Source organism: Myotis davidii, unplaced genomic scaffold, assembly GCF_000327345.1.
Source record: "Myotis davidii unplaced genomic scaffold, ASM32734v1 scaffold192, whole genome shotgun sequence".
Taxonomy (NCBI): domain Eukaryota; kingdom Metazoa; phylum Chordata; class Mammalia; order Chiroptera; family Vespertilionidae; genus Myotis; species Myotis davidii.
In genome coordinates, this window is record NW_006284346.1 from 478,261 (window position 1) to 490,819 (window position 12,559).

General features: G+C 39.1%; 1 protein-coding gene across 1 annotated transcript in view; it reads right to left on the reverse strand.

The window, feature by feature from the left end:
- Positions 1-12,559, reverse strand: part of RARB (retinoic acid receptor beta) — a 452,328-nt gene that overhangs the window by 349,831 nt on the left and 89,938 nt on the right. Inside the window, 1 exon segment of the mRNA XM_015570906.1 lies at positions 3,155-3,604. Coding sequence (XP_015426392.1) covers positions 3,155-3,332 — 178 coding nt within the window. The 5' untranslated portion in view covers positions 3,333-3,604.

Sequence of the window (12,559 nt, forward strand, 5' to 3'; positions counted from 1 at the left end):
ACAGATTCTGAAAGAAACACCAGCAAATCATAGAGTTCAATGACAGGATCCTCTTTATGGAGCCATTCCCCAAAATGTTTGTTCCCTTTGCATTCTAGATTAGCCGGCTTTTTCACCCACGCATGCGTTTTGTTAGTAACTGTGACTTTATAGAATTTGGCTACTTCCCTAATTAACCTCAGGACATGAATAAAACTCTAAGTTTATTTTTAGCCAAGAGAGAGTCTGTGTGCAAGTTTTAAGACCTTACCCTTGTTCCCTGGTCTTCTAAACCATAAGCTACAACAAAGACAGCTCGCTATTCAAGGGCCAACTAACTGTCTGCATTAGTAACAGTGGTTTCTTTCAATAATTCCAATCTGAGTGGTTTTCATGTGCTTTGTCTCTAGCAAAAAATAATAAAACAATGCATTAGCCAGGATTCAAAGTAAGCCAACATTCAAGCTTCCAGCCTGAACTTTCTGTACCTTGTTCTCTGTCTACCCCTTCTCCAGCCACCTTCAAGGTGCAGTTATCAGCACCCTAAGGCTCTCAGAAAAAAATTGTCATCCATTATATACCTCCCCCCTTTTTTGAATTGCAAACCCTCTTCTTCTAAAGGTTGAATCATATGAAACTACCAAGGTTTGACCAATTTTGATCTAGAAAAAAAACAATTGCCTTATGGTTTACCCTGGTAGTGAAAGCATTGTGTGCTTTATTAGTAATCATGAAATGAAAAGAACAGCCTTGTATTTAGAGGTACGGGAGCCCTAGATATGATATAGCCCAACTCATGCAGGGTACAGGCTGAGCAACTGGTTGGGGGAAGAAATTAGAAGAGCTAACATCACCAGTTTGAGACAGAGCCTGATTAGATCTACAATGATTTGACTCCTATTTCAATGCTCTTACCTTCAAAACAGGGGTCAGCAAACTTTTTCTGGAAAGAGCGATACAGTCAAGATTTTAGGATTTGTGGGCTCTATGATCTCTAACATTCTAGCTCAAAAGCAGCCACAGACAATATATCAACATTATTAAACAAATGACTGTGGCTGTGCTCCAATAAAACTTTATTAACAAAAACATGCTGGGTTTGATTTGACTTATAGTTGTGTAGTTTTCCAAGCTGCGAAGAGATGGGTGATGAATCTACATACTGAGAACCTGTGGAATTGGTCAGGGGTGCTAAGCCAGCATAAAGATCTCACCCACCATTAACTAGGCTCTGCATTTTTCTTAAAATCAGCAGCCAAAGAGTCCTAAAGTTTCTGGGATTTGTTGTGAGCATCTAGGGCAGTGGTTCTCAACCTTCTGGCCCTTTAAAAACAGTTCCTCATGTTGTGACCCAACCATAAAATTATTTTCATTGCTACTTCATAACTGTAATGTTGCTACTGTTATGAATCGTAATGTAAATATCTGATATGCAGGATGGTCTTAGGCGACCGCTGTGAAAGGGTTGTTCAACTATCAAAGGGGTTGCGACCCACAGGTTGAGAACCTCTGAACTAGGGGCTGCAGCTACCTAAGACTTTGATATCTGTAAGATTAGATTACCCAGAAGGGGAATAATACTTATGTCTTATTTAACTCTTGGCTACATGTACAAAATACACTTCTGATCTTAGGAAAGAAATGTGTTAGACATGCTGTCCATCAGGCTGGCTGAGTTATGGAATTAGATAGAGGCACTTGGGTAAAATCTTAATGGCTTTAACAATCATTTACACAGACCCCCCCTTTATGCGTTAGCTGAGAGCAACTTCATTGTATCTTTTGCATTGGGTGAACAATATTTTGAATACAGGAACTATTTCCATCTCTCCTGATAGCAAAGACGTGACTTTGGCTATGTCTACTCTCAATTTGAACTTGAGAAGCATGGGAGAATGTTAATAATCATTTGAAAAAAATTATAGGTCACATGCTCTGGTCAGAAATACAGAAGAGAAGAATTCTAGTCAGGTCATTCCAAGAAGGAAAATAAGTCTATATATATCAGGCATGATAACACTGTGATTACCATGACATCTCTGCAGTGAAAATCTGTCCATCCATCTGCTCATCTGTCCATCATGCACCCACCCAGACATGCAGACATCCAAACATCTATAACCTACTATTGTACCAGGAGCTAAGGGATCCTGGTTAGATGAGGTATCCCCCTGCCCCCAGTGAGCTAAAAATGTAGTGGGAGAGAGAAGATAAAGTACAAATATCACAATAAAGGAGAAAATAAGGCAGTACTTCAAAATAAAAATGTCTAAGTACCAAGCAAATATTTGGAGGAATTTTTTAAAAAGCAGCAAAATGCAAAATAATCACCAGGACGAGCTCTGAAGTGCTCCTGTCGAGCTCCGAACCAGGAAGAACCTGGAGTGTGTGCTGTGATGCCTGGTGCAGCACATGGAATCAATACGCCTTTTTACCTCCAGATGTCAAACCAGGCAACCCAACTCTAAGAGTGGGATTGTTCACTGGCTCTCATAGTTTTTCCTTAAACAGGCAAAACTTTTCTTTTTAATTCACATGACATAGGTGCTTTCTATGAATAAGTCATATCAGTGTGAAGCATTCTAACTCTACTTTTGTTCTATAGTACTTACAGCCCACATTTTAGAGAAGATCAGAAGAAATAGCTTAGTAGAATCAAATGGTCAAGGGCATTTAAAAAGCTTATGTGATATGAATTGGTAGCAAAGGTCCCTGGGAAGTTGAGAACAATTATGCATGTTATCAGTACTTGGGAAATCAGTAAGATAGTCAAAGGGAACTTTATAACCAAAATCGATGTTCAATCCACGATTATCATTAATGATTTTTATGGCACCAACTACTAATTCACTGTTCACATCATTAAGTGTCTAATTTCTTCAGGTATATTGGCTGCATATGTTGATTATCTTTTATAAAATCTAGCAAAATATCAGTGTTTACATTTTATAAAATCTAGCAAAATATCAGTGTGGTTTTGAATGACCCAAATTCTAAAATTCACCATTTATCTCTTTCATATTTCTGCCAATTGCACTAAAGGTACAATTCTACACCAAGAGAAACCAACATCCAATGGAATAAAAACCCACTCTGGATATGAACCATCCTGTTTTCTCAGGTCCATTAAGCCAATCAACAAAGAGATAAGAGAGGAGATCTCAGTGGTACTTACTGGCAGGTGACGGGGTGCTGCATCCACTCGGAGGGGGGTGCCCATGAAGGCCATGAAGAGGAGGCAGGGAAAGTCCTCCGATGACCGGCGGAAAGAGCAATGGGTAGGGTGCGGCTGGATAGTGAGTCATGTGTCCATTCACTGCCGGGACGGGACATGCGTGGCTACTGGTGGTCATGTTTCAGGTCTCACAAAATGCAAGGTGTTCTGGGGTGGGAACACATCACTCCGGGTCTTGAACCAAAGTTGTAGAGGTGAATTCAGGGCAACACTTGAGTCTGAGCTGTGTTCTGGACCAAAGGCAAGACAGTTCAACAGATGACCTTGCGTCTTCCCAGCATGGTTTTATCCACCTCTCATTTTGCTATGCTGGTTATGGATATCTTTTTTTATTTTTTTCAGCTTGAGGCTGGGAAATGCTATCACTCTAAAAGTCCAGAGATGTTAATCCTGTAAGAAAAAATATATGTATGTATATATTTCACAAGTCAAAAATATTCTCCTCTTAATCAAGTTATGAAAAACCTCTAATATTAACCTGTCTTTTAATTCCTAGTTGTTCCCCTACACTCACTTTAATTTTCTTAAATGTTCAGATTCTAATATAGAATGAAACTTACATGCAATTTCAAAATAACTCTATCTGATATTAACCCCTTCCCCAACAATTTTTTTGTTAAAAACGTTCTTTTTCAGACTAATTTTTTTATTTTGGTTCTATATAGTATTTTTGATGCTGGTTATGAAAACAGTTTGTAACTCGTCTTCCTATAAACCATATTTTTTTACCATATTTTCTTAGTATACTCGTCGACGACTGAAAAAGAACATTTTGTGAAAACGAGTATACACGTTTCTGCCGGGGAAGGGGTTAAATATCAATCTCCACCCACCATCATTTCTATAGTCCTCACCCTGCTTAATTTTTCTCCATGGCACTTAACTTGATCATTACACAGTGGGAGTGTTTGTTTTTGTCTGTCTCCCCTATTAGAATGTACTCACCAGGAGGGCAAAATTTTTCTGTTTTGTTAACAGCTCTAGTTTAAGCTCCTATACTAGTACCAGACAGGCAGATGCTCAAGAAATATTGGTTGAATAAATGAATGAATACATGATTTTTTGCTTCTTTTATAAACAATTTGATTAATCTTGTCCTAACCTTTATGCTTCCAAGATTTTACATATCTCATATGAAGAACTTTGGATTTTAATGCAGTCATTGGGAATGATACACCCAACAAGATAAATAGAATTTTGGGAGAAAACTATAATCTAATAAAAGGTAGGTAAGATATAGTCATCAAAGATCAGAGAAATATTTTATATCAACCCTTATTGTCAACAGTATACAATTTATAAGAATACCGTCTACTCACTCATCTTTCCAGCAATTTATTCTTATCACCATCATTCATTTGTCCACCCATTCAATCATTCATCATTCAGTCAAATCCTAACTTACAATTATGTGCCAGGTGCTGGTGTAGTGGCTAGAACATACAGAGTAGAACAACACTAATGTGTCTTCTGCTCTCATGGAATTTCTAGTTTTAACAGCTCCCATTGAGGTCATATTGTTGAGGATGACAAAGCTGCCCAGTCCCCTACAAAGGGCATTTTCAGGATGCTGAGCACTGAGAATTCCTCAAAACAGGGAATAGAAGAAAACTGAAATAGATTCTAGAGTGGGCTGGCTATGAACATCAGAGGTTTACCTTGGCCCTGATGACCAATATTCAGTGAAAGTCAAAATTCTGCAGCTCACTGAATAGCAAGCCCTGGGTGTAAGCCAGCCGTGGGCAAACTATGGCCCGCGGGCCAGATCCGGCCCATTTGAAATGAATAAAACGAAAAAAAAAAAAGACCGTACCCTTGTATGTAATGATGTTTACTTTGAATTTATATTAGTTCACACAAACACTCCATCCATGCTTTTGTTCCAGCCCTCCGGTCCAGTTTAAGAACCCATTGTGGCCCTCGAGTCAAAAAGTTTGCCCACCCCTGGTAAGCCCACATTACATGAAGCAGGAACAGTTTCTCAAGATCAGCATAATGGACAACTGTTAGCCTGATTCTAGAGCCAGACTGCTTAAGTTCAAATCATGGCTCCACCCTTTTGACAATTACCTCTCAATATGTTGTGTGTGTGTATGTGTGTGTGTTTAATTTTAATTGGGGTAATAATACACTTTACTTCAAAGGGGTCGCGACCCACAGGTTGAGAACCGCTGCGGTAGGTAGTGAACAGTTGGGAAAAGTTTGCTACAAATACGTGTATTGTCCCATCAGATGACATGCTCCTGAGAAGAAGCTTGCTGGAATGGACAAGAGGCTTTGGGGTTAGGGCAGGGGAGAGAACACATGGCAAAAGTCCTCGGGAAAGCGCATTAGGACTAAAACATTTGTCATGGAAGTGAAGAAGAAGAGGTGGGATTTAGGTACATTTAAGAAGAAAGACTCATGAGAGCTTCCTCAGTTTGTGAAGTTAGCGTTTGGTTATTACTGATCCTAAAATGTTCCAATACATCACAACTTCCATTTATTTGTTTACTGTGTGTCAGGCACTTCACTTATGAGCTGTGTAGATCTAAGAATAGTCCCATAAGGCAGGCATTATAATCTCTATTTTTCAGAGGAAAAAAACCTAAGTCTTAGTGAATTTAAATGACTCGTCCCTAACATCACAGAGTCAGCCTGAGGCTAAGCCAGAATTTGCACCTAGATCTGGTTGGTTGTACTATTTTACTGAGCGCATGCGTGGTCCTGGTTGTGTGCCACAGAGGAAAAAGTCCATGAGCAGTTGTGTTGGGAGCAGCTGTCCTCACTTAGATGACATTCTCAGCAGGGCCTTGAATCCCTGGCCTATTAATATTAAAAATGAGCATCTTCAACAGTCAGACCATATGGTCCCAGGCTCCCTGCATCTCCACGGAACCTTACAAAGGAGACTACATCCCTGGTTGGCATATATAACACACAAAAGGGATGTCCCACCCCAAATATCAATGTCCTTTTCAAATTTTCAAACCACGACTTGTTTCTCGAATGAAAAGAAAGCAAATGGACTATGAGAGGTGAATGTTTCCATTGCTTTCTCTTCTAAAAATCACGCACCAGCTAACATATTCAGCACTTGAATTTTGCAGTTTGCAGCAAATTAATTAGAAAATAAACAATACCATTTAGTGTTTGCTGCATTTCCACTCAATTTGATTTTTAAATCACACACACAAAGCCCGGCGTTGTTATCAGTGGTCTTTTCTATCTCCATTAGACAAACTGCCTCATTAACTGGTAGAGCTGACAGTTCAGCAAACCCACCCCCGCAGGGCACAATTCTTAGATTTTTAAAGCTGTTTGTTTGTTTGTTTTTACCAACCAGGGACTATTTCTCCCCTCAATATCCTTTATTTCTCTTTGCTTTCAAACACTTCAGGTTTTTGGCATCCTGCCTGCCTGGTTAAAAGGTCTGCTATCATGCCTAGGATCTTAAAAAAAAAAAAAAGACTGATACTGATAATAGGCACAAGAAAAAAAATCAATGTGTCGGGAAAATCCTGTTATGTTGGTGGAAAACTGTCTGAACGGTCACTGGGTCTGTGTTCACATATGTGACTGATTAAGGCTATTCCTGGAAGCAGAGAGTTTTCTTTGTTCACTGGTATTAGCAGTGGTTTTTTTTCCCCCCTTCATGTCTAATTTGAGTTGGGGCTCATTCAGGGTTCTTTCCTTCACCCCCTGAGGCAAAGCAAACAGGAGCTGGGGTGCAGGAGGGGAAGGAAGTGGGGACTGGGTCAGGAGGTCTTGGATCGACCACCATCATTCCCTGAGTGTCAGTTTCTTCATCTGTGAGAGGGGTCAAGAGAAGAGGAGTAGGTTTCAAATCAAGTTCCTTAAACGGTGTTGTTCAGAACACAGGTGTCTCCCAAGAAGATACTCAATTTTTAAAAATGCTGAAAAAATATTTTAGAGCAGGGAACATTTTTTAAAATATATTTTATTGATTTTTTACAGAGAGGAAGGGAGAGAGACAGAGAATCAGAAACATCGATGAGAGAGAAACACCGATCAGCTGCCTCCTGCACATCTCCTACTGGGGATGTGCCCACAACCCAGGGACATGCCCTTGACCGGAATCGAACCTGGGACCTTTCAGTCCACAGGCCGACGCTCTATCCACTGAGCCAAACCGGTTTCGGCAGAAAATATTTTGAAATAACTGTTTGCATAGATGGTGTTGTGCTAGTCAGGAGTCTGCCTTTGATAAATGGTGGAATGACAGGACAGGGAGTGATAGGTCTGCCCACCAACCGCTTGGATGAAACGTGCCAGTGCGGAGGCAGAGGCCACAGAAATCGTTAACGTCTATGCTTGTATCTGTGAGATCGTATTATAGATAAAACACAGAATATTTTCTCCAGTTTAACTTAAGTTTCTTGTTCCAATATAAGGTTTAAAAAAACTTACATTTTAATCATTTCGTGTCACATTTAATTCACTGGAGGCTGTTTATAGCTTAAATTTTCATGCAAGTTTCCAAGCTTATACTTGATTTTATAATATTGATTTTATAAACTTGATACTTACATGTGATTTTTTTTTTTAAAAAAGGCCAAATAGTTCCTTTAGACCAGTGGTTCTCCAAGCAGAGTCCAGGTCCACCAGCAACGGCATCATCTGGACACTTGTTAGAAACGCAGATTCTTCAAGCCCCACCTGACATCTGCAGAATCAGAAATTCTAGGTGAGCCCAGCAATCTGTTCTAACAAGCCTCCAGATGGTTCTGATTCACCGAAAAGCAGAGAACCACTGCTCTAGGCACAAGATTGGCAAATCTCTTCTACAAAGAAAGGAAATATTTTAGATGGCAGGCCGTACAGTCTCTGTCACAAGCACTCAACTTTCCTTTTGCCCCAATCTCTTAGGGCAGAAAAGCAACCCCCGCCAGTCCATGAATGTGTAGGCATGGCTGCATTCCAATAAAACATTATTTACAGAACCAGCAGCCGGCCAGATTCCGCCCATGGACCACGGCTTCCTGACCCTGCTTTAGATTCATAAAGAAAAACAGTAATTTACCTTCCCCATCCTGAAGCTCTCCTCCCTACGAGAAACTACTCGAGAATATTTTAGCTATTGGGTTTTTTTCCTGTTATTTATATTTATAGGTCATATACTTAAACAAGTTTTTCATAATTTTGTAACCAACTACCTGTTGGCTTTTACTGTAAATGTGATTTAGCTCTTTTAGGCTATTGCCTACACAAATAAAACTCTTCCTCCTTTCTTACGCCCAACTTGAAAAAATAAAAATCATTCAATCATCTATATTATTATGCTTACATAACTATGACTAGGTAAATATTGTTACAGCTGAGCCACATGATGCACTCTATTTACAATTCTTTTCTTACAAAACTTTTGGGTTTTCCTGGAGTTAATAATTGCTTTGTTTATACAATTTAATTGTTTTTGTATCTATGAATAATTCTTTCCCAACTCTCTGAAAATTTTGCCAGACATGTCATATGATATATGAGTTCTACAATTGGGGACATTCCTCCCACCCCAGGGCTGACTGGCTGCTTTCCTAGTCTCATGCATAGCTGTCAAAGTAGAACTCTATTATTGTTTCTCTGGGTTTTTGGAACTCTTTTGTAGATCTCATGTCTCCCATTTTCTTGGTTTACTTCTGCATCTTGGTGGCTTTTCTCCTGAACTTTCTGAGAAATAGTGCATCGGAAGAATAGTGCATGTTTTGAGACTTTTCACATATTAAAATATTTTTTAGGTTACACCTCATGCCTGTTAGATAGTCTGGCTGGATTAAAATTGTGGTTTGGAAATAGCCTTTTAAATTAAAATGTTAAAGTACATGATACCACTTTTCAAGCTTTCTATATCGCTCTGGAAATTCCTAATACTATTATGATTTCAGATCCTTTGTGTGTGACACTTTTCTTTTTCTGTAAGCCTTTATAATCTTCTTTATCCCCATGGATCTTTTCCTACATGTACTAGTTGGGAGAGATCTTCAATTTGGTAACTCATGTTCTTCTGTTAAGAAAAATTTTGTGTGTTTTTTCCCTTTATTTGATAATATCTTCTTTATTATATATTCTGTTCTTTCCTTTTGGAAATCTTATTAGATAGTAGGCCTTCTACATGAATTTTCTAATTTTATTACATATTTTGTCATCTTCTACTTCTTTATCCATTTAGTCTACTTTCTGCAATATATTCCCCACATTTAACTCCCAATTACTCTATTAAATTTTATTTAAATTGTTTTATATATAAAAAGAGATATGTTGTTCTATTTATGGATGCATTCATTGGATGCTTCTTGTATGTGCCCTGACTGGGGAGTCACCTGCAACCGTGGTGTACTGGAATGACATTCCAACCAATTGAGCTACCTGGCCAGGGACTTACTCTATTGCATTTTATACTTATGCTACTATATTTTTAACATACAAGAGTTTTTATTATTTTCCCCATGTATTTATAATTCTGCTTTTTGTCATGCATGCCTTATCTTTTCTGAATACCATTGAGGATATGAATAATAGTTTTTATTTTAATGTCTTATTCTGCTCTCTACATCAACTCTGTTCCTTTTCACTTTTTTCAGTTATGTCCTTTAGTCCCATATGCATTTCTCAATTGTATAATCTGCATAATTCTAGCCCTATTTATATCTAAACGGGGAAACTTATGGCAAGCGCTGTTTTCATAAGCAAATCTTGTCTAAGGGTGCGTTTCCTGAGAAAGTGATCTAACGTGGACATTTCTTTGTGGGAATTCCCCCAATGGGAGTTTTAGCTTTTTTATATAGGGGTTGAAACGTAGAAAACGCCACCCCAAAATATGCTGCTGTGGTATATGAATTATTTTGAGAACTGGGCATTGAAAAAACAACCAAAAAAACAGGAAAAGCAGACTTTCTCTGAACTCTCCTAACCTGCCTAAAGGCAGATCCTCCCAAAAGGGGATATATCTCCTCCCCAGCAGTTTCCTCAACCAGCGAAGACTCACTCTTCTCACGAGAGAGGAGGATCTCGTCAGCATCATACACAGAGGAACTGTCACACACTATCACTCCTCCCATCTATGCTGGTGAGGGCCCACTCATCTTTCCTCAAACCACTGACTCCCTCCTAAACAACTCCATACCCCACGCCCTCCCCTATTAAGAGGCGCTTTAATCCTGAATTCTAAGTCACTTCTGGAATTACTCATCTATCTTTCTCTGGTTATCATCAACGTAAACATCAGGTGTACATGTTAATAAACTCTTCTTGTTCTTCTCTTGTTAATCTGTCTTTTATTACAGGGGTTTCAGTCAAGAACTCAGAATGGGAGGGGGAGGATTATTTTTCCTCCCCCACAGGTGCGTTGTAACTCCATTGAGATATCCTCTAACATCTGCCCAGGATGGGGAGGGAAGAAAAAGGCGCACTGAGAAGACTTCTGGTATTTGAAAGGAAGAATAAGCCTGGGGCTGCCAGGGGGCTAACTATGAAATGTGTAGCCTTTCACTTCTTCCTCCTAGTCTAGTACCATCTCCCCACTCCACACTGATGCTGGGTGTCCAGAACACAGCAACCTCTCTAGTTCAGTATCTCCGAAGAATAGACTCACCTTTGCTACCAGGGTTAGGTTGCAGTAACTACCAGAATGGAATAGGTGGAGGAGCAGCTTTCTCTGCTCCTCGTTTTGAACTTAACCATTTTTTTCTATCTCAGTCATCACTTCCCGCTCCCAGGATATCTGGTGCCTCTACACTCTGGGACTGTCCCAAATCCTGCAGCTTGTATATCCTTCTTTAGGCACTTAGCAATCTGCTTTCTGCACTTTGCTAATTTATTCATGACTACTGCCCATCTACCTCCCATCTTCAAAAAATGTTGCCATTTCCTGTCTACAATTAGCATACTCGTGTGTTCTTGTTAACTTTAATGGCTTCTTCTTTTTCCTACCATTTTAGTAAATATTTGGGAGGGAATAAGGAAAAGTGCGTGTTGTTCATCTATTATATTTCACTAGAAAGTCACTAAATTTTTAAAAAAAGGAACCTGTGGTCAAATAAGTTTGGCAGAAGGGAATGATCCCTTAATGCTGTTCAGTCTAAATTAATTCTTTTTATGAAAAGGGAGTTAAAGAATAATCTAAGAGGGAAGGGTTCACTCAAGACCCCAGCTGAGAAAAGGTTAGTTCAGCACGTCTAAATTGTTATCAGTATATGGAAAAGGAAAGACAGTACAACACTGGTGCCAATCTGAAACAAAACAACAAACAGTGAGATTGGACCTGCCTTCATGAACATGCCATGGGTTTTGTCAAACACCTTCTACTAATAAGCAAATAAAGGTGGAATTTGATCTGCCTTAGCCATGCACCTGCAGGCATATTGGATAATTAGAAATGCCACTTAAAACACTGATGACTTCATATGTGCTTTCTTGAGACTCCGAGTTGGCGAGAGGACTCTTATTAGCATCTGCCTTGAGATACAGGAACGCAACACTTTAACAAGGCAATTAATGTTAATTAAACTGTGCTGGCTTCAACTGTAGTCCAAGCAACAAAACAGACAAGACTGTGGGAGAGAACACTCTATCCATTTCCTCCTCCTAAAATTCAATGACACCATAAAAAACAGGCAGAAGCAAACAAAAGATAGATTTTTAAATTTCTTGTGATGCAGCACAGAAAACTCGCCTGGGTTTCTTTAGCTGATTTAGAATTTGTTGTGGGGAAATCTTTGCTTCAACAGACAGTACATGCATTGTCCTCTTTTGCCAGTTTATTTTAGCTCAGACCTCCCTATTTATTTAAGGCATTGGTTCCAGGTAATGCCACTTAAAATTGCTCAAATGCATTCAGCCAAATACCTGTTTTCAGCAAAAATTCCGAACTCAGCACAAATCCTGTCAGTTGCTTTCACTGCTATTCTTGATGGAAAAGAAACATAGCTGTAAGGAAGTCAGTTTTGCATGTCTGGTAGTTTTGCAGCCTTTCTTATATCCACCATCTTCATCATAAATGTTACTGATAAAATTATGTTCAACTTAATCCTAGGGAAACCACATTGAGTAACTTAAATTTGACCAAAAAGAGAGATCTCTTATCTCCTATTAATTTAATTTGGGAATGAAAGAGACAGAACAGAGTCATTTAGAGGAAATAACACAGTCCGAGGAATTCCTTTGACTGCCAAATGAGCAGAGAGTGAAATCTGAATCACTCCTCGGCACTAGGAGGAGGTCATTTGGCACATTAAAGTCCTATTTTTAAAAGCATATACACAATGTCCCTGTATTCCTTTTTAGGCCATTTTTATAAGATTCCATCTGCTAAAGACACCCAAAGTGAAAATATGACTTTCAGAAAATAAC